The sequence below is a fragment of the Fulmarus glacialis genome, unplaced genomic scaffold, assembly GCF_000690835.1.
Source record: "Fulmarus glacialis isolate BGI_N327 unplaced genomic scaffold, ASM69083v1 scaffold12223, whole genome shotgun sequence".
Lineage (NCBI taxonomy): Eukaryota > Metazoa > Chordata > Aves > Procellariiformes > Procellariidae > Fulmarus > Fulmarus glacialis.
Window position 1 is genome coordinate 1 of NW_009204930.1, and position 26483 is coordinate 26483.

Consider the following 26483-nt stretch of genomic DNA (forward strand, 5'->3'; position numbering starts at 1 on the left):
AGTAATAATAATAATAATAATAATAGTAGCCTAATTTAGAAGTGATCAGTTACTTATTTTAAGACAATGTAATTTTACTGTGATTTTAGCCTTCTTTGTTAAAAAAACTGATTCTTAATATAGTTTTCAGATACATCCTAAGGACAATGAAACTCCATAGCTGAAAGCTACGGGGAACTTCGCAAGAACCCCTCTTGCTGTGACCTCTGAAAAGTTATTGCTGCAGAGTCAAAATAACAGGATTTTAATATGATTTACAGAGGATGCAAACTGAGAGGTAAGACAGATTTTAACTCCTGCCTGATGAAGCATTGCTTGCTTAAAGATTAAAAAAAAAGAGAGGAAGAACGGTTCATACCAAAAATGTTACAAGGACTTAAACAGCATGTCTGGATCAAACACAGCATGCAGGAACTGCTGGAGATCAGGACAACCTGATTTAATGTTGGTTTTTTTTTTTATTGCCAATGTGCTGTGCAACCTTGGATAAGACACTGCTCATCAGAATCTCTTCTAATTTAAATTCCCATCCTTATCAGTACTCACTAATTTGGTTCAAGCTCTTCAGGAGAGAACCTATACCCACTAGAGGAAGTTTTTTCAGGGTCTAGTCTATAGGCACTTCTATAGCATAACTGTAAAGGCACTGTTGATACTACTGGGTCAAGGACCTAACGCTTACCTAACTGGTCCTTAATGTGTGCACACTGACATGACATATGCATAAAAAAGGGGCTTGTTGGAGACTTTTTAATTCATGCTTCAACAAGAGCTTTCCCTGAGAAAACACTAACTCACATAGCATCACCTCTCTTCATCTTGTGGTGATGAGATGACAGCGGCACTCAGAAATCTCAGTAAGGATCAAAACTCCTTCCGTAATAGGTGTTGCAAGGACACAAAAAAGTGGTTCTTATCAAAAAACAGCCCTCACTGAGGAGGATTTGATTCCATTTTAAGAAGCACAAATATAGGCACCTGATCTCCTACTGTAATTCGTGAAGGCGAAGTCAATGCAGTCAACTGAGCCATGAGAGCCTTTCCGCTCCCGCAGGGTCTTCAGGGTCCAGTTACGTGTCCACCAGATCTCCACCGACCACAAAATGAGTGCAGGCTCCCTAACACTCCTGGAAACACCTCCACGTGGATGCCTAAATTTACGTTTCCTATTCAGTCAGTGCAATCATCCAACCACTTCTGCAAAGCTCACAACCTAAGATAGGCAAGATTTTTAGGGCAAGGTACTCTCTTTCTAGAGTACTGCTTTTAAGCCTGTCCTCCTGTTGCAGAATGTTATTAGTTCAAAGCCAACCCTACATGTAAGCATGCCCAAAGGACTTCTCCATGTTGAAAGCATCCAAGAGTTAATTCACTCACTGCCTTTGCTGCCTGTGTGTGTTCCCCCTTGTACAGACAGCTTCAGCAAAGAGTTAACAAAAACTTCCAGCAATAAATCCCCCACAGTAACAAGTTTCAGAGGAAACCAGATACCCTGTGATGAGAACGTTATGGCCTAGTTGTTTAATTATACACGTTCGCCGGTTTGTTTTGAAATGGCTCTTTGCCAGGGCTTGCAGGGTCAGTTAATGAGCCGTGTTGGCTTCGGCTCTGCAACAACCATCAGTGGTGCCGCGGAGGTTAATAAGCTCGATTGAAGTGCGGGGCTGCCTGCCAGAGAGCCTGACCGATAAACAGATCCTCTTCAGCCTCCGTGGAAAAGCTTGTCTTCTCACCACTGCTCTCCCCGACTGTCCAGCTCCAGCCCAGACATGGACGGCATGGAAACAGCTGAGTCAGCTGGGTTTTTCTAGACATGCAGTCAAGTCAAGAGAGGAGAGCCAAGACTCCAGGGTGCATTTAAAGCAGGGGAGAAACTGCAGACCGAACACAGGTCGTCTTGTCCTCTTCGCCTTACCCATGCATTGCCACAAGCGGACCATGGGCATGGGCCAGCAGAAGTTCCCAGAGGTGCAGCTCTCTGTTGGGGTTGGAGGGACACAGGCAGCCCATGCCCAAATGGCATTTACTGCTTTTTCAGAGAGGGGATCACGAGCTCTTCTTGGCACCAGTTTCCAGAGAGCAGTTGGCCTGCAAAACTGGTGGTCACACCCGTTCTCCCTCCTTTCCAGGACAGTGAAAGTCTTTGCCAAGCCCTCGTCTCCCCCAGGAGCTTCCTCAATGCTTTCGTGATGCTGGTGATTCCCTCTTCATGCTTCTTTCCCCAGGAGAAATGGGGTCCAGGGTTAATCAAACTCTGCTGTCAGCTCGGTGGCTCGGAGAGCTGGTTTGCTTTGGAGCGTGCATTTCTCGCCGCTCCCATGACAGTATGACATTGCCAGATCTGTGCAAAACAAGATCTGGCTTCTGCTTCTTTAGAAAGAAAACACCAATTCCTCCCCCTCTCCCTCTCACACCCTACACAACAGCTCATAGCAACACCGCTTTCCAGATACCCAGAGTTCATAAAAACAAGAAAAAACGTAACTACCCCCCGTACACATCACCTAGGGAGAGATTTTTGGCTGGGTGCATGGGAGATGCGTTGCAGAGCTGCTGTCAACAGGCAGCAGCAGATGTTGCACACTGAATTCCTCTCTTTCCGTGTTGAAAATGTGCTGCTGGTGCTCCAGAGACTCCTGCTCTGGGCAAGAGAAGCTGGGGCCATAGTCTCAACTAATTTCTGCCAGATTATAAAACCCACAGTGCTCCTGCAATCATTCCTTAACACTTCTGTGAAGGGCCAGCTAAGACCCCTGAACTGCAAAGAAAACTGTAGGGAGATGAGGTTTCAGAGATAACCCCAAAAGAAGAACTTATATGGCCTAGGAGATAGAAAATATTGATTTTAGCTCTGCACAAGTCACAGCTCTGTTCTTGGGATATTCTGGGTGAGATACTTCTTTTTCTCTGCTCTTGTTTCCCAATGTGTACAACAGGGACCGGGATATCGATTTCTGTAAAACGCTTACATGCCAAAGCTGCAAAAATGTGGGCATTATCAGACAGGCAGAAGGAAAAAACCCCTGTAATACTGGGTCAGACTCCCAGACAATCTTATTCATTGTTTGGCATTGTTCTGCTACTTCAGTGGGCAGTACCTGGTACTTTAGAGGAAGATGCAAGAAGTCTGGTGATGAACAGCTGGGAAAAATTTATTAATGGATGACTATGGTATAAAATTATGAAGGTTCATATCTCTTCTAAAAATATTGATTTTATGATAACAGCAGATGTCTTTTCCTCCGTTTAAAATCTCAGTCATACTTTCGCTTATATGACTGCAGTCCCACCGGGTTTTTTTGTTTTGTTTTGGAGTTTAATTACACTTTGTATAAAAAAAAGAGCTTCCTCTGTTCTTTTTAAACAAGCCACTTTTCTGTTAGTTGAATAGATTATGACTTCTACGTTAGAGATAATGTACTTTCTTTATAACATAACTTTATAAATAGCTGTATCACATATTCTTCCAGTTATGTCCTACCTGCAATAAATCTCCCCAACCTTTTTTTTTCATCTTTTCATTCTTTCTCTCTAGATGACTGTTTTTCTGTGCTGTTTCACTTCAGAACAGAGTTACGACGACATCACTGGATGTCTCCATATCACACCGGTGAAGATCCTATGGCACATCAAAGAGCCACCCTTACTACGAAACCCTTGTGACTAACGTGTCTGATGTAATTCCTGACTGCGACAGAATACATAATTTCTCCCCCAAATGATACTGAGCCATTTTCCTCCTTGGGGTTTGTGTTTCCATTTGAATGCCCTTGTTGCTATGGAAGATTTTAAAGCTTCTTCTAAGGGTGCTTGTTTTGGGGCAGTCAGGGAGAAAGCATTCACAGCTTGAAATACAATTGCAAAGGAGTTCTTTGATGTTCAGGCGCAGGCGAGTGCCGCTGCCTACCTGTGTGCAGCCCGATTCGTATCCTGAGGGGGATGTCTGGCATGTGTCTCATTTTGAATGTTCCCACCGAGCTGAGGATGTCCAGAGACATGTTGGCTATCTCAGCTGCATGCTTGTTTCCGTTCCGTTTTGGGAGCCCTGAGGCAACCATGTAGGCATCACCAATTGTCTCCACCTAGCAAATACCATTACATTAAAAAAAAAAAAAAAGAAAAGAAAAAGACGGAAAAGAGACGTAGAGTTAAACTACAAACGTGTTTGACCCAGAGTTTGATCCTCATGCCCAGGTACTCCTCACCTTGTAAACATCATGGTTTCCAAGAACAGCATCAAACAGCGTGTAAAGGTCATTCAGAAGGTCAACTACTTCAATGGGTTCACTGAGGGCTGAAATGGTTGTGAAGCCCACGATGTCACTGAAGTAGATGGTCACCTGGTCAAAATACTCCGGCTCCACAGTGCCACCAGTCTTGAGGGCTTCTGCCACTGATCTGAAATAACAATGCAAGCAAAGATGACAGGGCATAAACCCTTTTGTAGTACATGCCCAAGAGCTCAGACACTCTTGTCCTACTGTGCTCAAAAGATTTTCCACTAAATAGAAGGTTCTATATGGCTGTAACAAGCATTGATTAAAGTTTCTTACTTTGATTGGAAGGTGCTTGCCAAAATTGGAGGTCAGCTCTGCAATCTTGCTCACTTCTGGGGAACTCTTTTGTCCAGTCTAGCTATGGGGTTTTTTTTACCGTCTAAAGTACCAGTACTTACGGGGGGAGCATTTGTGACAGTAGTTTTTCTGTCTTCTGTTTTTCAACCTCTAGCTCTTCGGTCCGCTCCCTGATTAAATCTTCCAGGTTGCTCGAATACTGCTCAAGCATCCTGAGCATTGAGTCAATGATATTGGTCTTTTTCCCTTTGTTGATGGTTTTGAACTAGAAAATCAAACTGGAGAGTTATTTCTCCATCTCATTACATCATTGCAGCACTCTAAGTTTGGAAAGAAACAAAAAGCAAACACTAATTTTAAAGGGACAATGCTGAAGACTGGCTTCGTCAGGGGCGAGAGGTCAACAATAATGGAAAAAGGAAAACTAGAGGGTGAATTTGCATCGGTAACTATGAAAGCTGCCCAGGAGCATGTTGCTCTTCTATGAACTTTCAGTGAGGGTTAAATGAAACACCACTTTCCATGAGATGCAACATGAATGTGAGTTGTTTTGGAGTCCTATAGTGCTGCAAATTTGCACCCTCATTTATCCCATGATTAACCTTTAGGGTAACTTGCAGCCCTTTGCATTCAAAGGTGCAAATTTCAGGGCATTAGCAACACTTACAACCTGCTTACGTATTACTGGTCTTAAATCCACCTTTGCACACTGGCACGTATGTACACTGGTATCTCCCATCCCCAGCTCCTCATTGGGTTGTGCTTTCTCCTCTTGACCTGAAGCTGAGCCTCTGGACCATTTGGATAATCTGTGGCTTCAGAAGCTGCTTTAGACTCAACAGTGGAGTCACATGGGTGTACAATTATTCACTGTTTCATAGAACCGAAAGGTAAAAATTATGGATATTGGTTTACCTAGTTTAACCTTATAAGAACATCGGGACAGTACTGCTGGATCAGACCAGGGGTTTGTTTTGCCAGTACCTGTCCATGAGACTGGCCAGTAACAGATGTCTGGGAAAGCTGTTCAAACAGGGCTCAGGTACAGTCATATTTTCCTGGGATATGCTCCCAGCCTCCACCCACCTACAGTTCAGAGATCTCCTACGCCAAACATTGTATCTTTGTGTTTAACAGCCTTTGGTGAATTTTCCTTTTAAATTAATCATCTTTTAAATACTTTAGAAGATCAGAAAACATTGATCTGAAGGTGCTATCATAATTTACAGATCTTTGATCTCCATGAGACCATCCCTGCAGGTATACTGCGAATGTGAAGACACCAAGCCCATGTCCAGCCTGCTTCACACCCCACATGGTGGTGCCATGGCACCCCAAGTTCAGGACAAGGTGTATGCCAGACACCACAAACCATAAAATAACCCAATAGCCAAGGCAAGACTAGAGCTCTGGGACTTCTTCAATCATTATTTAAGGGCTCACTTAAAGAAAAAACCCACACTTTCCTGCCAAGTACAAAGGTTTGCACCTGCTGCTCTGTTCACCGACCTTATGAAATACCTCCTCAAATGTTGGACGTCGTTCGGGGGCTTCACCCCAGCATTGCTTCATTACCTGGATGCACTCCAGGGGGGCCAACTCAGGGGCTATGTTTGGGCGGCACAGGGGAGGGGGCTTCTTCACTTTCTTTATAATTTCTGTGACAACAAAGAGAAGAATGGGAAGCACGTTGTGAGATGGAGGGTCTTGGTAGGGGCAAAGGACATGGACCTTTTCACCTGTCCCTTGCTCGCTCCTTGAGCCATCACCGTTATTCCTCACTACCCAATGGCTGTGTCAAACGAAGCTGGGGGTTTCTGCTTTCCTCTGCCAGGAGTCTCTTGGAGGATTTAAAAGATAAGAGATTCATCTGCCTTCTTGTCCATGGAGAACCAGGTCATGAGCAACACAGTGGCTGGATGGGGGAAGGTTGTGTGACAGATGGATGTGTGAGCCTGCAGGCTCGTATTTGATGAAATTGCCTCTCCATTAGGATCTGCAGTCCTCTAAGGGAGCGGAGGGTTATGGCTGAGCCCAGACAGGAAGGATACCAGCCTCTGACGCTTCATCGTTAACTGGGAACCAGTATGTAGGAGGTTGATTGGAATGGAGACAGCGGAAAGTATTTTAAGGGGGAGAGTCTGGGTTCAAAACAATGTCTGGGAAATCATTCCCTATCCAGAGGTGAAATAAGACTAATAGGGAACTGGGCTTGGGCTTTCAGATCCTGAGAAGCGAGTCCTTGAATCTGCAGTTTTTAGCTAAAACAGCACTATAGTGAAGGAGCGGAGCTGCAGGTTTCGTTGACAGCTGAAGCACGGACAGGGGAGTGTGTTGTCTGAACCCAACCCTGATTTCAATTAGGTATTTCTTAGTAAGAATATCCTGGAGGAAATTTTTTTTTTGTAAGGTAGAACTATATCTTCCTGCTTAAAAAAAAACCCCAAAGTGATTGTATTTGAAGGTTTCACTTTGTGTAGTGCAGAGCAGTCAAATGGAGAGAAAACCACCCTCTTTCTGGCAGGAGCCCTGCATTTCCACAGCTGTGAGTGGAAGTGGAGTGGAGTTACTGTGAGTACCCAAAGCTTTTCAGTGTTGATAGTTTACTTTAAAGCTCTTTGGCTCATTCCCACCAGCCTCCACCAAATGAACTAAACAAAGCACCTAGCCCAAATATTTCCAGGGGCAGCCAAGGGGAAATGCCTTCCCCAGACTGTTTTAAAGTTCATGCCATGAGTGAAAGCTCCTTGAGGATTAGGATTCGATGAGTAGAAATTCATCGTTTTATCAGGTCAGGAAACTGAAGTGCACTACGTGCAACATTTGCTGGAGGTTCCCCATGGGGACTAAGTGGGGGGACATCTGCTAATTACATCATAGGCTACATCATAGGTCCAGCTCTGAATTACAGAGCGGGTTACATCATAATCATCGTTGTCATTGCATTGTCGCAGCAGCTTGGGGCGCAGCAAGGTCAGGGCCTCATTTTTCCAGGTGCTGAACAAGCAGATACTGAATGGCTATACCCTGCTTTGTGACTGTCCAGTTTAAAAGGAGTTGAGAACGGGCTTTCACTGACATCAGCTCTTTTTTCCATTGTTCTCACCCCCTCCCTGTTCAAGTGCTTGTGACCTGACCCTGACTGCAGTGTGTTCGCCCTACCTGTGTATGGACAACACGGTTTAAACTAATGAGGGTTGCACCATGAGCAGTTCCTAAGGAGTTCACCTATTTGCTGTTTCTGATACAAGTCACTTTATATATGTCAGCGGGGTCATGATGTATCACTTTGATCTCTGCTGAAGAAAGAATCTCTTTAAAGGGGAAGTAATTAAGGAAAAATAGATGGGCAGATGGACAGAACAGGATGCTAGCAAGGGGTCCAGTTCAAAAACCTCAACCTCCAGGCCATACAAAAAAGGGCCGATGAGTGGGAAACAAAGGAGTTTTCAAGGTATGGAAAATTCTGCCATCAGTTTTCACCCCACACCATGATGAAAAGTCCAAGTTTTGACAGAGAACTGGAGGTGCTGCAGGGGTCCGACGGCTGGCCAGCTCTGAAGCATCTTGGGGGGTACCCAGAGCCCCAACCCCATTGATAGCCCCACAGCTGAAATCAGAAATACACATTTTGATGTTCATTATGGATGTTTTGTTGAAAACAGCCTTTTGTTGCTGAGAAAGGTCATGAGATTATTTCCATACTAATGTTTTACCCAAGGGGCTTGGTCAGACGTTTTTTGAGCACCCTGTGTAAAGCCTTAAAAAATTACTGAAATAGTTGCCTACCTTCAGCTGAGAGTTCTGACATGCAGTATGGTGGACCCCGAACAACCACTTCTTGCAGGATGATTGCAAAGCTGTAAATGTCCCCTTTGAACGTGCCTTTTCTGCGCATATCTGGGTCCCTCAGTAACTCAGGAGCTGTCCAGAGCAATTCTAAAAAAATCAAGAGATCATAGTTCTTACACTCGAGCTCACTATCGCAAATTAAGTGCTTAAATGAACACTTCATTTCAGTCATTTGAGGAAAGGTTGGAACATACTTCATTATTTACTGGATCAAGTCTTTTATTTCTTGTGATGTGTTAGAAATATTAAAATTCCATCCTCACAACAAATTTGAATTTTCCAAATTTCACTCTACCTTTTAAAAAAAGTTTGCTATACCAACCATTTACGTGCTAAAACACCAGCTTTGAACATCTACATAAGAAGTCTTCTCACCACTGCCAAAAGTGTTAACACCTTTTTTTGTTTGAAAATATCACTCAGACAAAATGTCGGTGCTGAAGCCTGGATTTCTTGTTACTGCTGTTGCTCTTTTACAAAGCAACAGTTAATAAAATATATTCTGTAGTTCTTCTTAGATGAAAATAGTTTCTGTAAAAGCAGTTTGTGGCAGTTTGAAGTACGATCAGTCTTTATAATCCGATAGTTCAAGTGATGAAAGACACAGTTGTAAAACATACCAGCCTCATCAAGAAATGAATCTTCTTCAGACAGGGATACTGTTACCCTGGTAACAGTGCATTCTGAGGAACGGGAATAAGGAACATTTCAGCTACTGCAATATATATAACTTTTGTAAAGGAGGAGAAGAAGGTCTTCTGGCAACTGCCCTGTCTGAGACACTGGAAATTTGTAGGAACCAAATCCTGTGACAGAGGGATCAAAGCAGTATATACTACTTGCAACCAGGTTTCAAGAATAAACTGGGATACCAGAGGAACCCCAAGGCAATGGCCAGGTGAAAGAAATCCTGTCAAAGTCTCCAAACCTGGTCCCATGAGATGCTCTCCCTAAGTGGTGGGAATGTCATGTGGCAGCCTCTGGTAATTGGCAAGTAGAGGAGCGATTTCAGAGAGACCTGTATCATCTTGTCTTTCAGATGGCTTAGTTTTACAAAACAAGGCTCTTTGCATTTGGGTTAACCTAAAACTTCAAATATGGGGCTGGGGCTAAGGATGTGAAGCCAATTCCACCGGTCACAGAAATTCAGGACTGATCAGATTTCAGGGGCACTTAAATCTTTCTCCAACTACGACAAGCCTAAGTTCTGTCACTGCTTACAAGAAAATCTCTTTTCTTACCATGACACTCTGCCATTCACTTCACTTTCAGAAAGTCTGAAAAAACTTTGCTTATCCTTTCTGTAACAATGCATTGGATACAGGTAGCTAGATGTCGTGAGATTGAGCGCATGAATCCTTATGTGGCCACTGGCCTGCAATTGCATTAGGACAAGCATCTGTAAAATTAATGGACAAATATTTAAAAAAAAAATTTCCTTATGGCACGCACCTTCTGGGGGTGGCTGAATATATGAGCATTTCTGTGCTTCTAAGAGCTCGTTATAACCATAGTCGGTGATCTTCAGCACAAACCGGCCATCCACAACACAGTTACGAGACTTGAGACGTCCATGGGCAAAATCTCGGTGATGCAAATACCTAATTCCCTATGAAACACAGAAAAGATTGAGGCTCTTCCTTAAGAACTGTATTACCCATCAGCATTCAGAGACACCAAGCCAAATTGTCACCTTAGATGGCATCAGATACAGCGTTGACTCTATGTCAAATGCAGTCCTGATCAACCCAAGAAACTATGGGAAAAGTTCAGAAATGGATTAGGAACAAGAATTAGGTTAGCTGCACCCTAAAGTAATACTGGAAAGGACTGACAGCTTTAGGAACAGTCAGATGCCTCCCTCTGTAGCCCTAGGACTCATTGCACTCGCAAGTTGTACTTTTAGACAAGGTTAAGAAGGTGGGCACAAGTGGTACCCAACGGTTAGGTCAAGGGAAAACCATTAAGAGCTGGATGCCCTCACGCAGCTCCTTCAAGGAGGTTCAGAAGGTGGATCATGGGCTGTAAGAATGGTTCTGGCAGTCTACCCTCTGTAGACCACCTGTCCCAGATTGGTAGTTCACCATTAGGGGATGAAAATACATGGGACATTATTGGAAGTGCGTGAACACTCTTCTAAAGTGACCATACGTGTAGCCATCCTGTGACATGGGATGTCTACAGTTTGGTTCTATGCTGGCTGCATTTCTGATTTATGACAAGAAAGGGCCTTTGGAAAGTAGGAATTTGTCACCAAATTCATTGTTCTGGGTGATGAGTTCCAGCCTGATGTGTACTTTTAACCTCTCATCCTGCTGCGTGGATGTAGTGCTATTACCCCGGACAGTGCTTCTCTCAGATGGTAGCAAAACAGGAATAAGAGTTCTCCATTAAAGACCCTGTGTACCAGTATAATTACATTCACATTGGTTTTCCCTGCATTACTATAAAATTCCCTAGTATAAAAATTCCAAAGTCCTGGATGAAATAGCCTTGTCAATATAAAAGTCACATGCAGGTCATGCCTTAGCAGGAGCAATGGATTTACTTTAATTAGATCCATCACGAGAGAGGACTTGAACATCCAATCCAGTTTCATATCTTCATTTCTCAGCAAGTCCTCCAGGCTTCCTCGGGAGCAGTACTCTGTCACTATGGCAAAGATGCCACAGTCAGAGAAAAAGCCCAGGAACAGATTCACATTTTCATGACGCAGATCTTTCATCTGAAACAAGACAGTGAATCACAAGAGACCAAGTCAGCCAGACATCTGCTCAGCAGCTTCTTTATATCATTAGATGTCCTTACCATTCCTGTACTCCCAAACAGTCTTTCACGCAAGGATGGGGAAGCAAACCTCTTTGCTAATTACTTTCAGCTATCCTACACTCTTTTTAAGCTTTGCTTTTCTTAGGCTATCCATTAAGACAAAGAAAGCAAGATAGGAAAAGCAAACTGAACAGAAATTTGTTTTTCTTTAGACAAGCTGGACTGGATCTTTCACTAGGACAAAATGGCTTTGCTGGAGTAAATTGAGTTCAGCGTCTGGAGTCTTGCTCCAGCTCTGGTCTGATCTGGAAAGCCATACCATGCCTGGAGGATCCAAAGTCATCCATCAGTGGTGCCTTTGGAGACATGGCCTGGTAAATTTGATATAGTTATATGCGTAAAAATGCCACTCCTATGTTAGCAGTAGCTGCCAACAACTAATGGCCTTGAATTTGGAAAAGAAATGTGTTTGCTTGTCATTTAGTAATAATAATAAAATTGAAGACTAAAAGAAAACTTCTAACAGGCGTCTTAGCTGGAGACACAAAGCAAATCCCAGAGAAATGCGCAAGCGTGTCTGTGCCACACTGTTAAGCAGTCAACAAATAACACATGAAAATAGCTACCAGGGCATCATCCTGCCCTGACACAGGCAGGGATGATTTCCTCCAAACCACTCTGCCTTCGTAGACAAGGCTACTTAGAGGACTCATTGTACATTTAGCATTGCACCAGCTTTGAAGTGTCAGGTCCAGGGTGGGGTTTTGCAAGCTTGTCAGATCTAATCGTACATGGTCCGTTCCACCAGATTTCACCGGGCAAGACTCATTGTCAGCCATGATGTGTGATTCAATGGATAAACAAGGAGAATAAAAATACCCTGCAGTCAAAAAGGTCCCCGGAGCAACCTTCCCTCCACATGCCCATCCCCTGTTCCTACCTTCCTCAAGATGCTGGTGGAGCTTTGCCGCAGATTGTGAACTGCTCCCGTCTCAAATTTTTTCAGCCACACCCAGTCTCCCTGTCCACAATACAGGTGGGTGAATGATAGAGCAAGTCTCTGAGCAACAGCTAACATTGGGACCTAGGTCTGAAATCCAGATCCTTGACTTTAAAGGTGATTGGGGATTTTCAATGTTCTTGGCAGTAGGTTCTTTCTATATTGCACCCGAATAAAAATATACTCAGGAAACCCTCAAAAAAATGGGGTGAGGCAGGACCTTCACCTGGATCAGAACTTCATACCTGGAAGGTGTATTAGTATCTGATAAACAATGATGAATTTATTAAAAAGGAAAGTAACTCTGCCCAAAGCTTTTCTCTGGCATTAATGATCCAGTTTATTTTGCTCCTTTTCAGGAAAAATTGCCATGCCATTTTTTCCAAAAGCTGTATTTTTAGGAAAGAACTATGGATGGGGTGAGTTTTCTTGGCCATTGCCTCTGCTTAAACTCCATAAGGTCCTATTAGCACAAAGGGCAATTTGATAGCCTTTATTCTGTGTATTTGGATCCTGTCTAGTAAGAAAGGTCCTTATTAGAGATGTCACCACCTAAAAGCCCTGTCTGATAAGACAGGTTCTTCTCAGTGCCTTTAGGTGGTGACATCTCTAACAGGGACCAGAGACGGCAACACTACATAGGGGTGTCGAATACCACCAATCCACATGACTCTAAGTGTCAGGGTGAGGGTTGGGGTAGAGTCACCTTAAACACTGGTAAGTCCCTGCTTGGGAGTAATTTATTTTTACCCTCAGGGTCCGTCAGCAGTATTCGTATCCAGGGATCTACTGTACTGCAGCCCAAAACTTTCTCCACTTGACCAGCTCAATGAACCGAAGCGGTGGGAGGAGGCTGCACGAGGTCCCTACCTACCTCACACAAAGCCACATTGGAGGTTTCGTGGGTGGCAGCTGCACTTTTCAAGGAAGAGGAGCGGGTTACAGATTTCAGGCTTCTGCCATCGGCTGCTACACTGTTTGCATCAGTCAGACTGTCCAAGGTCAGCCTCTGGAAGGCAAGGAAAGCAGGCGGAAGGTAGTTACCACCTTTGGATGTAAACCTTCACTCCAGCTCTGCCTCGGGCTATACATTTTACCCATGCTAGCAACCTCCCAAACTTCCCAAACTTCCCGTTTCACCTCTCTGAATACCTCTAAAAGGCTCATAAGCTTGACCCTGCCTCGAAACCCTACAGCAGGACTTTAGGTGATGGAAATGCCGTGGCTCAGGGGAGACACCAGGTATCTCTCTGAGCAAGGCACGGGGAAGCGTCTCCTCTGCCATCGGTGAGAAGCTTCTATCTGTGCCAGTGACCTAGGCAAAGGGATTGCTCCACAGCAGTCCATGTCGTTGGCATGGTCCTGGGCATGGCTCTGGCCTATGGCAAATAACACTCCCCCAGGAGATCTCCAGCTCTGGGTAGGAGCCAGCACAGGCCAGGAATAGTTTCCAATAGGTAGTTTGAATGCAGACACCTTATTTTAGAGGGTAAGATGGTTTAGCTATATGGACATGAACTATGCTACGCCACCCAACCTCAAGAACAAAGAATAAGCCCTGGCTGTTAGAATGAACACAACCAAGGGTACTGTTTTACATCATCCTAACAGCTCTGACACTTGCATGTGCATCTAATCTGAGACTCAAAAACCCTCAACATATGGGAAATTTTCTGATATGCAGGGGAAAATGAGACATGGAGAAGTTAATGACCTTCCCAGAGCTTCATGGGTATGAAAATACCACACAGCAAACCTGTCTTTGAGTGTCCCACCAGATTACTTTCACGAGTGGAAGGACTTACCTTTTTATGTAGCTCTGGGTTGATGAAGACGAGGTCATCCAAGGTCAGTATTATCTTGTTAGGTCCCCTGAATAGCTGGCTGTTCAAGATACTATGCCTGAGAGATTTGGAGAGTCACGGTTATCATTTTTAGGTAGGTAAGCAGTTTACATCACCTTTGAGTCCCCCACATCTGGCTTCCCAGCAGTATTAGGAAAATGCAGCATGCGGTGTGGCAGTGGGGATGGACATGGGTGAAAGAAGTAGACAAATCATGATGCCCTGACTTGGACTGAAATCCCTTTAGTCAAGGGTTATACAATTCACAGACTACAAAAGCTGTAATCTCAAAGGGTCTCATCACAAATAGACATCTTGAGTCAATCTGGTTACAAATATGAATCGGATGTGTATGTAATGCATACTTTGTTTTGCTTGGTTTTATTTTTCATATCTGAAATCATTCTCCATTACGAGAGAATAACAAGTTTTATTAGACCAGCCAATCTGGCTGGTGAGCAAACAGCTCTCAGGCACATCAGCCTTTCTCGAGGGCTGAAACTGAACCACGGGTAATTTGTAAAAGCTGCCTGGACACAAGTTACCATCAAAATGTGCTAGCTGAATCTCTATATTGTCGCATGGTGCAGTATGAAGCACACAGCAAGATACCCCCTTGTAATGCAAGCTCATACAGAGGGAAAAGCTACAGGGGATGAGTAGTTTGGCGTGCATGGCGTAGTGCAATGCAGCATGGAGGTCTTGGAAGCACTATTGCTGAACCAGTGCTGTTTCTCTTGTTCAGGAGTAATTAGATCAAGAAGACGACTGTGCTGATTCAGATCTACTTCTTCCAGGACCTGAGCCAGATGGGATGTCTACCACACACTGTGTAACACAGGACAAATGTGCTTCTGGCATCTCCACAGGATGCTGCTGCCCATTTTCCAAGGGATGACTCTCTGCACCCTTTGATAGGCTACCAGATTTGCAGAATAGCCGCAGGCAAGAGAGAAAATTCAGTATAGTCGTCAGACCTGCAAAGACACTATCTGTTGCTTGACTGCATCCTGATACTTGCCCAGCTTCTCCTGAATTTGCAAGGTAGAAGAGACCACAACAAGAAATGGTGCACTGTCAAGGACTACATGTTCATGGCACAGTTCAAACAGGCTTACATCCATTTCGTGCAAATCAATACGAAACATTCCAGAGTTTCATTGTTAGTTTTTAGCTGAGATTCATCTGACACTAATACCCACACATGGCCATTTTCGGGACTCAGGGAAGAAGCAGAAGTCACACCCCACCATTTTGAACCCACTATTTCAATGGACGTCAAAGTCTAACACTGAGCACAAAGCACACTACATCTATTAGGCAGTCAAAAACTCATCAAGCAGGAACGGAGAAGGGAAAGAAAAGCTCCGCATTGCCCTCAATGTCACTTTTTTTTGTTTAAGCAACTTTGTTTACACTACAGCAGATGTCTGATCTGCACACACCTAAGACTTTTCCTCATGAGGTGGGCAATAGGAATCCATTTCACAAAATATCCAAACATCACCACAATTCACTTTGCCACTACATGTACCACTCTGCGCATTTTAGATGAGCACAGACAGCTTTTTGGAGTTCAGAGGGAGCCTTGGCCACGTAAACACAGGCATCACCTGGGATGATTTTTTATAACCTTTCACTTCGTCCCAAGCCACCCAACTCATCTTCATACAACAACCTCATCACTTATGTACCTTTCACCTGTCCACCTGAAAACCTTGCTTGGTTAATCACATCCTCTCCCCCAAGCATGGAGGAAAGCACCCCTCTGCCGAAAGCAAAGCACAGAGAGTGGAGTGACTCATTTAAGGTCATGTAGCAGATCCTTGGCAGAGCCAAGACCAGAGCTCCCATGTTTGAACTCAGACCATGCTGTGGTTTAAATTTAGTTCCAGACATGCCTTTCCCTAACATAAATCATTGTCTGAGTCATGCTAGACTTTTTTTCCTTCCCTTCCAGATGGCCATACATCTTTACTCGTGACTGAGGCTTCCCAAGCACAGTCTGGTACTTATGGAACAGCTTACAAGTAGAGTAGGCAGAAAGATTGTCTTTTATTTACGTAATCGTAGAGGTTGGTGGCCAAGGAATAGAGCAGGTATTTAAAATGCGGGTGGATGGAGGCAACCTCCTCAGTGCCTGCAATTATAAGATATCAGAAGCAGCTGTGTGCTATAAGCAGGGGAGCTGTTTGGGGTGTTGTTTGCTGGGTGGCCTTATATCATCTGGGTTTGGAGGGATGATTCAGGAGTGGAGAGAAAACATGTTTTGGGATGATTTGAGAGGTAAAGCTGGATGGGACAATCCAGGAACCCTGCTCTGCTGAACTCATTGTTGCTGAGTAAATATGCCTTCTAATTTCACTCTAATTTCACTCTAATTTCAGTCACGCACCACGTAGACATCAATAATGAGAGACAGATTACTCCAGGGGCCAGATTGAAGCAGATTGGTTATGGCCATAGTGTCCTTGCCAAAGAGCAACCCATAGCAACCAGTCCATGCTGGCTCATGTCCACCTTGGATATAGAGTCGGGACACAAGTGTGACCTATGCAGTTGTTGGAAACTGTACCTCCTCCAGCAGACTACTTCGTTTGCTCCAACCATCCCATGCCCAGACCAACATATATGCAATGTGAATGACCAGAGTTCCAGTTCAAAACAGGGAGTGAATCAGCTTGGTAATAAAGAGGTATCCTAATTAATTGCTCTGAACCCTCTGAGAGATATTCTCTCTCTCTTTAGTACATGGAGAAAGTAAAGAGGGTCAGTGTAGGTGCTTCATAGGAAACATGAATATGTTAGGGACAGAAATCCAGACAAGAATGATCTAGAGTAAGATAAAGACATTTAACATGGCAGCCAACTCGATCTCCACCCCGACGTTCTCAAAGCAGATTCTTGTCTTTGGTTTGTATGGCATACTTTGCACTTCCAAAGTGATAGGCACCTTCCTAATGCTTCAGAGATACCATCCAGCTAATCCGTCCAGCAACAGGCCTCAATGTTCTTCCAAACCTGGACTGGATTAAGGGTAAAATGGCTGCTCCTGAGACCGCAGAACCAATGCCCTCAGTGCTCAAGCCACTATCTCTTAATAAAATGAAGAGATACGTGGCTGGAGAGCAAAGACCACAATCAAACCTGCTATGTGTTCACATGGTCTAAACTGCTGGCTAAAGTGCAAGGCTCCCACGGAAGCTAAAAGTGGCACCAAATCAAATATGTCCTGCAATTCTCACCTGATGAGGGAAGCCAGGCCCCCAGCACAAAGCACCAGGGCAAATAGCAGCATTACTCCCAAAATCATGACTGTAGGCTCAATCCCTGTGCAAAAAGGGGAAAAGAATCAGTGAATTAGAAAATCCCTTTGACTTAGGCAATAATATTGGAAATATCAGTCAGACCATTAGACTACAAATTCAAATATTCAGCCAGGAGAATGCTAGAAGACAGTTTTTATGCAATGTTAATTTGTGAATACACAAATACTTACTGACTTTATTTACACGAGACTGCAACTACTTTAATTATTTATTTCCATGCACTTTTTTTCTACACCAGACCTAGAGCCCTGGATCAGTGAAAAAATATTTTTTCTTCAAGTAAATAAAGACTGGACTCACAGGGAAGTATTAAGTTTTAGAGGCAGCTTCTGCAAAGTTCATAACTTTTGAACATTTGACCCTCTTCTCTCCAGGAACTGAAATGCTGAAAAATCTTCATCATGTGGTACCAAACTGACGGCCAGTGTGAGTCACCAGCCCATCTGGGATTTTTCACTCCCTGCTACGGATTTCTAACGCTGAAAAGAGCAGAAGAGAAGGAGGAGAAGGCTGATGTCTTCCTCAACGGGCCCATCAACAGAAAGTACTGGAGACACATGCTTTGCTCATGAGTGTCTTTGCTGGAGAGCTAAGGAAAGCTGACATGAGTGGATGAGCTAAATTCCAGTGGGAAGTGTTTGCTGTCTGTCTCTTCTGTCTCCTGTTTATTTCTATTTTATTCTGTCTGTGTTCAGAGATCCTTAAACACAAACAAGCATGGAGAAATTTGAGTTGATAGAAGGTTCATGACTCTAAGTCACTCTTGCACCTAAATCACAGGCCTTTTTGCAAGCTCTGAGACCTAGAGCTTCCCAGTGAAAGTTGCAGGAATTTTTGAAAATTAACGTTGTTTTCAGGAACAGACAGAGCATTTTAGCTGAAATTTGCCTGCTGGGTTTGGACTTGCTTTCTGCTTCAGACCAGGGCCCCACTCCATGCTTGTCCTCACACATACACTGGAACAAGTTGCCCAGAGAGGTGGTAGATGCCCCATCCCTGGAAACATTCAAAGTCAGGTTGGACAGGGCTTTGAGCAACCTGATCTACTGCAAGTTGTCCCTGACCATGGCAGGGAGATTGGACTTGATGACCTTTAAAGGTTCCTTCCAACCTAAACTGTTCTGTGATTCTGTGGTACTATGATTCTGTATAAGAAGTCACACTGCTTTCATGCTCCAGCCTGGAACTAGCCCTGTACACCTCCATCTGAGAAGAAATCTGGGCACAATAGAGTGGATACTTCACACCCATTTCTCCACCTGACAGACAATGTGGATGTAGATCAAGGTTTCACTCCACCAAAGTGCAGTGGAGACACAGCCAGCTTTCTCCAGGAGGTGATCACCTTGAATACAGGAATGAGCAAGACCACACCAAGCTGGCCTGGAGGCCAGGGTTTGTTCTTCATGCATAGACAAAGTCAGAGTGTTGCGGTGCCCGTAAGGGCAGGTGACGCAGTGTTCATCCCTAGGAAAGGGAGTGCCAAAGATGTGCCCCCCTCCAGAAGGACTGGGGTGAGCGTGAAGCCAGAACACACCCCGTAAAGGTCTTGCACAATACTAAATCCATGGAAAAGGAGGGACTGGATCAGCTTAGAGGCAGACTTACAGGAGACTTAGTGCTCTCGAGCTGTGGTTGCCTGCTAGGAAACTTGTTATTAAAGGGAGAATGAGCTTTGAATAGCCCAGTCCCAGGGGCATGGGTTGGTTTTCTTGCTGGACAAACAAGCAAATGCATCCTGGACAAACCAGTGATGAAGTGTAGGGGTATGAAAGTCCCATCTCACATCTGTGCATGGCCTTCTAACATTTTCAGAAAGAATCTGTAACCCAGACCACAATGTGGTAGGAATAATGTGGAGTTTGTTAATGGTCTTCTCTGTATTCAATCAGGGTTTTTTCACTGGCTCTGTCTCCTAAGATTCCTCAGGTAGCCCCCAGAGACTCTGCTGTCTGAACAGATCTCCTTTGAGAAAGAGCCTCAGAGAACTTCTTTTGCTTATTACCACTGCATTTTATAACCCAAAAGTGCTTGACCATACTTTAAAGGACGTCTAAGGCAACGTGGTACTTGAAAGGCAGTGCAGAAAACCAAGGACTAGCAAAGGGTCTCTCCCTGATCATGCCCTTTGCTTGAACTAGGGCACAGTTACACATCATGACATGAGGACTCTTTCACAGCTGGAAAACATCCAAATCCAATTTCTTTCACTGAAGCAGCATCTGATAAGCTGAAAGCAAGAGCTGGTTGGAGCACAAAATTCACTGGGGTGAACAAGAGACAGTAAAAGGACAAGAGAAGTAAAAAATAAACACCCAGATAAACAAACCCTAAGGAATAGCAGATAGCGAAAGCAGTATCAAAGACCAGAGCACTCATGTCACTGATGCATGGGCCATTGCAGGAATGATGCAAAGCCTTGAGGAAGCTCAACCAGAACTTTATAACTAATCAAAAGTGAAAGCAAGGTTATCATGGGCTCATGGGAAAGAGCAAACTTACGGCATACTTGAGGGGACTTGTGGGATTGTGTTAAACTCATTAGGGGACACTTTAAGGGGACTATGGGAGTATATGAAACTTCTTATGGGATGTTTAGAGGAAGGGAAAAAAAAATGGGGAAAGAGAGGGATGGGGATGAGCTGGGGAGGCTCAAGCGTGGGATACTGGTCACACATAAGCATCTGGTGCATTTTTCCAGCCAAACCCTGCATCTGATCATCACAATCTGTCCTACCTTCTTCTTAACCCCTCTTCCTGATTTTTTTCCTGGATGAGGGTGCTCTTTATTCTGCCTGTGTGTGACATTTGCAGACTTCAAGTCAGCTTAACCAAGGAGTAAGATAAGAGGTCCTGGAGCCTGCAACCCATGATACACCACAAATCTGGAGACCGGCTCCTGCAGAGACCAGGGGGTTTGAGAGCTGGTTATGGGGGAATTACAGGTCTGGACCACCTACCAAAGGATGCATTTGTGTGTGTGCAGGGGCTGGGGTTGTGACATGTGCTAGCAAGCTTGGAGCCTGATTAGCTGGTGCGTAACGGCTGGATCAGGCCGTTTGTGTTGTCCATGTTTCGGCAATGCTGGTTGTGGGTAGTGGTGCCTGTAAATGCATTGCTCTCCTGGAAATGTTAGTCCGCCGGTGACTGGCTGTATCTGCACTCTGTGTGTGTGTGTGTGCACACGTGTACTGGTAGCACCTGCTCAGCCCCAATCCTGGTGGATCTGGGTCAGGAACCACAGCAGCCTGGCAGCTTCACATCCAACCCCCCTCCAACCCCAACTCCGTACAAAAGCCAGACTGAGGCCTGGATTTAATTCTAGTCATAAAGTTCTGTCTCTGAAACATTAGTAACAATAATAAATTATCGCCTCACTGACAAATGCCTAGAGCTTTATTCTTTTGTAAAGGTGTGAACATAAAATCTGATCTCTCTAAAAATCAGTGGGATTTTTCCATAGACTGCAATGGGATGTTAAATTGCTACGCCGTTCCTAGTAGCAGTGCAAAGTTAGATATATGGTAGCATTATATTTGCCTCTTCTATAGCTTGTCAGCTGCTGTAAGATCAGTATATCTCCAATTTCCATGGAACGACACTGATTTAAACCAGCTATGGTTGAGCCAAGGGGAATTTTTCTCAGCTGCTGAATGAAATATTCTGTAGATGTGGTTAATTTTGTCTGTTTCAGTCATATCCTGGCACAGTAGGAGTAAATGCTTAGTATTATAAGTAAATATGTCAAGTGGAGGCTAAGTATCCTACCCTGAGATTTTGGGTTCCCTGTGGACTTCAAAACTGCACCACAGTTGCCTCAAATTAAAAATAATACGTAAAACCAGTGCCCAGTCTTGCAAACCCAGGAAGCAGCACAGATATCTCGGCCTCTAAGTCTTCGATTACCATCTCTGTTGTCTACAGTAACTCAAATTATTTTGAGTAATGCTTATCATCTTTTCTTGACGAGGTGAGCTCTGATGATCCTTAAAGCTGCATAGCTAACTGGGTAAAGAAGCTGGGGTTAACCAGGAGAGATGGTGAGAGCATCTGCTGTTGTGCAGCTCTCTTAGGCTGTCTTCAATGCAAATCCTCTTAGTGCCCTGTCCCTCAGAAGGGCAGGGACACGGTGCTGGCTGGAGTCTCTGCCATATATTGATTGCTATCAAAATAGGCAGATGTTGACTGTTAGACCTGGAAAACTCTTTCCAGTACACAACAGTGGCTACAGCCTTATTGACCTAATAAGAAATAAGAGAGTCTTGTGGATCAATAGTGGGTTCTCTGTATAGGACTCCCATTACAAACAGCATGATGACTGGTCATATTTATATGAATTTCTTGAGTTTAGGGTTTTCTCTTTGGGGTGCCCTCCCTTGGAGTAAGAGAAAAGATGGAATAAATAAGAAGCATGAACCCAGTGCCATTTGACCCTGTTTTTTTGTCTTTCTTACCTCCAGTGCAGAGAACATCTGGATCAAACCAACAGCTGGAGTCTGGCTTGGGTGGAGCTCCGCTGGGAAAGTGGATGGTCCAGCTTAGGGACTTCACGGAGTCTGAAGACATCTCCAGCAAGTGGGTTGGGAAGAGCTGGTTCCCACGACCATTTGTGTCCAGTACCACGTAATTGCTCAGCCCCTTCCCACAGTTGTCTGTCTCTATCCGGTGACTAAATCCAGGGAAACTGAAGTTTTTTGTGTGCTCAGCTATGTTAGCTCCTGAGATCCTGACTCCTTTCCTCTGAGCACTGTCTATAGCCATTGCCATGAAGTACATGGCATCATAGATTGTTCCAAAAAGTGGAGAAACCTAAAAATACAGGAGAAATTGAGGTCAGGATATACTGCTGTCAACCTCTGGTTTGAGATCTGTGGCAAAAGATGTCCCACTGGCTAAACTGTAAACTCAGGAACTGAGACACCTGAGCATTAAGGCTCACAGAGTAATGGGTCTGAAGGATCTTAGGTTGAAAGTAGCTCTGGATCGACCCAATATACGTGTGACTTTGAATATCTGTGTTTTCTTATGGTTGCTTCCCAAAATACAATTTCAAAATATTTTTAAAACCATGTAAAATTCTTTATCACGGGAAGAGCCAGGACTCTGAGCCTGATGTTCAGCTGGCATTTTATCACAGCCTGCCTCAAAGCACTGCACTAAAACATCTTCCACAAATGGAAGATCAAAGCCAGAGGCCCGCCTCCCAGGCGACCCAGGTAGGAAAAACATCATGCCCAAAGGATTGGTTCTCTCTGTTGGAGCATTGTTTATTCCTAAGGCATAAAAACCACAAAGCAGAGCCACAGCAAACCCGTTCTCTGGGGTACCAGAGCCTTTTCTCCTTGCATTGCTCCCTTCTGTGCCAGACCTGATTTAGGAACCTACAAATTTCCCCTCCCCTAAAAACACACACGGTGACTTTTGCAATCACATGGTCATTTACAGTTGGTAGGTGAAGAGACATTATAGCCATATACACTCGTGCTAAAATGAGGAGTGCCGTTGGGAGCCACAGAATTTGACATCTGTGGTGGGATTTGTTGACCAGATGTAGACACCTACAATGAAGAACCCTACACTCAATAGAGCTAGCTTGGGCTCTCATTATAGTGAAGGGAAAGAAATGAATGCTTTCAAGGCATGATTCATCTCCTAAAGTAGACATCCATGCAGATCTGATAAATCATGCCTTAAAAGTACTTATAATTTTTTGAAAGATCATAGTGAGCTTTGAGGATCAGCTCAGCTGAATCCTGCATCTCTTCACCAGTACGACAGATTCCCCAATTCTTCTTGCAATGTTTACAAGGTCACAACTGACTTGTTTTTTTATAGGCTGCTGGTGACATTTAGACAATTGTGCTGACAACAAATAACTTTGACTACAGTGCTGAACAGAATGAGGCAACGATGACCCTAAGCATTTGCCTCTAGAAGCATCCGGTATTTCGTTTGTCTGTTGCATCCCCCCAAATCCTCAGGCATGTGGACATCTTATTCTGGTGCCTTAAAACCTCCACGGACTCTATCCACCTTAGGAAACACCTCTGCAGCTTGGGCCTACTGCAGTTAGCACGCAGCAAACCAAATCTGAGAGCCTCAGAAACAACCCCTTTCTCTTGAATTCCCAGCATGGTCCTGCAGTTGAACTAACTGCGTTAGATTGCCAGACATTCAGGAGAAATATGCTTTCCAAAAAAATGCAGACCACATCCAAATTTCACCGTATTTTTCTCAAAATAAAAGCATACAGTCTGGATTCTCTCTCACCTGTGTTTTCTCTATAACTATTGCTTGTGACATGTCTCCCATTACCAGGTCCCAGAAAAGCCTGAGAGAAAGAGTATTTACCTGGGTGGCTTCCAAATCCCTGGTTATTTCACCACTTTCTTTAGCTTCCCTGAATGCATCATAGAAAGTTCTTTCTCCAGACTCCAGTGTGATAGTCAGCACAGCATCATATGCTTCCTGGAGCTTGCTGTCATTATCAAAGATGTTGAATGAATTGTTTTGGTAAGGAAGACTGTACAGTAAAGTGTCGTATGGAACAAAGACGTATCTTCCATCTGCTAGTCCCATTTCCAGAGCTTTTCTGAGTAAGGTGGCCTGTTCCTCCCCTCCAATGAGCACAGAATGCATGCACAGGAGTATAACTGAAACACAAGGATTGCGGACAATGTTGTTAATCCATCTGGAGTTTTCAACACCAAATAGCTCCCTCTCCCCCAATAAAAGAGCTGACTGAACTGCTCTATCAGGTCAGACTCTAGTGGTCCCCCACCAAAGTTATGTGCTGAGGAAATTGGGAGCTACATCAGTTTTGTTCAACTTCTGGAGGTCTGCAACATCTAGCAAAGGAGGCTGTGAGCATTACCCATTCCCGGAGCCATACAGGAGGAGTGGAGAGAAATTTTGACAAAAGTGCGTGATGGGCTAACATGATGGGTAGTCATGGTCGTTGTTGTCATTGACTGAGAGACATGAGCTTTCCCTTCTTGTGCCCTGACCTGACAGACACCACATGGTCATTAGCAGTGCCCAAGCTCCACCCATTCACCCTGTCACCATAAATACAGATTTTAGCTTGGGCACTGTGTTGTGTTGCAACATCTGGTCCATGCCTGTGTCTTTGCCTGCAAAATGCCATCGGGCCAATGTCCCCATGCCCGGTGGGGAGATCTGAAATACAGGTATATCTGTTTAACAGGCTTTCCACAGTGCTCACTGGCCCTTCATGAAAGGAAGCACTCCTGGTCTTTCATCCAAGACAGCATTTCAAAACTCAGTCAGTGAGAGAAGCAAAGTAGGGCAATGATGGGAAGGAAAGTTGCCAAGGAGACCTGCCTGCTACTAAACCAGGAGGGAGCAGGATCTCTAGAGTAGCTGTGGTCTCTCCTTAGGAGAAAAAGTATCCTCGGCAAAGTAGAAGCTGAAGTGAACAAGAGCATTTTCAGGTTGCTGAATTACAGGAAAGAAACGGGTATTTCTTGTGCGGGTGATTCATCCCATGCTATAGCAGAGAGCTTAAGCTGGTCAGATGAATCATGTTTGAAGAGGGACTGGTTCTCTCCATTGGTTATGAAAGGAGCCCATCATCTCTAACTCACATGGAGAGCTGTGTTGGTGATGAGATGAACCCACCCAAGGTGGATTTGATCTCAAGCATAGAATTGAGCACTGATAAAACTCCAAGTTAGAAAACATCTTGCTGCCCTTGTTAGTCTTTGGTATAAAAGTCAAAGTCTTCATTTAAATGCATCCTCATCTGGATTCACAGTGCTGACTGCAGAGGTGTACATCCAGGATCAGAGCTCCATCACAGACTTCATAACAAGGCTCTGAACCAGAAAAACATGACTCTTTCTCCACATTTTCTCAAGAGAAAAAAGATCATTCTTTACTACATGCTGTACAGCAACAAGGGCCCTTCCACTGCTTTAGTATGTGGTGTATAACACTGGATTTCACTTCTGATACCTTCATTGAATCCAGGTAGCAAGGACACAGCATCAAAGCATGAGATTTTTGATAATCCATAATCCAAAACACCATAAATATAAAACCTTCCTATAAACCCCTCTTTACACTTAACAGGGTCAAGCACAGACACCCGTCTACTAAACATTATCTTTTCAGACAAGCTGGACCCAATCTTTCATGTTGTAGAAGACTATTGTGCCCTATCTCCATCACATACAAAATGCCCAGCATTCTTTTATGTGAAGCCCTGGCTCCATTAGGGTCAGAGATAAAATTCTGCTTGACTTAAATTACTTCAAAAATTCATTCTCTAAGCTATGCCCATTGGATAACAATGCAGTCCTACCCTGGAGAAAATAAATTAAAAAAAAAAGGAACGAGACTCAAAGCACTTACTTCTAATGCCGTCAACTTCTTTAATCTCATTCCAAGTGTCTTCAATGCCTTTTTCTCCTTTACGCATGGATGTAACAATGCCTACAGGAAGCCCCTGGTTCCTGAGTGCACTCGCTAACTTGTTGGCTGTGTCCATCCAAATATCCTCATTAGAAGCAATGATGCCAACATGAGCCCAGTTAAAATATTTCATTATTGTAAACAAAACTCGGGTTGGAGAGGGCAGGGTCCTTGCAAATGTAGGGTGGTGGATGGTGGAATCCAGTTTATAATTGATGCACGTCCATGAGAAGATGGCTTTATTCCAGTTTTCCCCTAAAAGTGTAGCCACCTCACAGAAGCCAGGGTTCAGAGGGCCTATGAAAGCTGAGGAAAGCTTTCCAAAGTCAGTGAATCTAACCAGAGCTCTTGATGTCTCACATTCTTCTTGCAGGACCACATAATCCAGCCTGTGGCCAAGATCTAGTGAAGGATCTTGGCTTATTCGTCCCACTGCTAACCTGGCAGCCACGTGGGGAAAGGCTTTGGAAAAGAAGGGGTCACAGTTCCAGGGTCCAAGCAGTCCAATTTTAAAAACAGAACAATGTCCTGGAGAGCAAAGTAGGATTATTCCCAATAGCAGCCACCAGAGAGCCTGGAAAAATGTCTTGAATGAATTTCCAGTGCTGAACTGATGCAATCTAATGTGCCTTGACAGCACCCAGAACAAGCTGTTAGGACGCAGTAGGAGAAATGACAT

At 44.2% G+C, this 26483-nt stretch overlaps 1 protein-coding gene across 1 annotated transcript; it reads right to left on the minus strand.

Moving 5' to 3' along the window:
* Positions 1 to 3907: 3907 nt before the first annotated feature.
* Positions 3908 to 26483, minus strand: GUCY2F (guanylate cyclase 2F, retinal; the record flags this gene model as incomplete). The annotated part of the gene is made up of 14 exons (XM_009575186.1): positions 25745 to 26483; positions 23720 to 24021; positions 21823 to 22177; positions 17285 to 17369; positions 14001 to 14097; positions 13070 to 13204; positions 12136 to 12216; positions 10975 to 11151; positions 9879 to 10035; positions 8364 to 8513; positions 6084 to 6232; positions 4676 to 4839; positions 4206 to 4398; positions 3908 to 4082 (listed from the first exon to the last, which is right to left on the minus strand). Coding segments are annotated over exons 1-14 (2959 nt in total), but the record flags the coding sequence as incomplete, so codon positions are not given.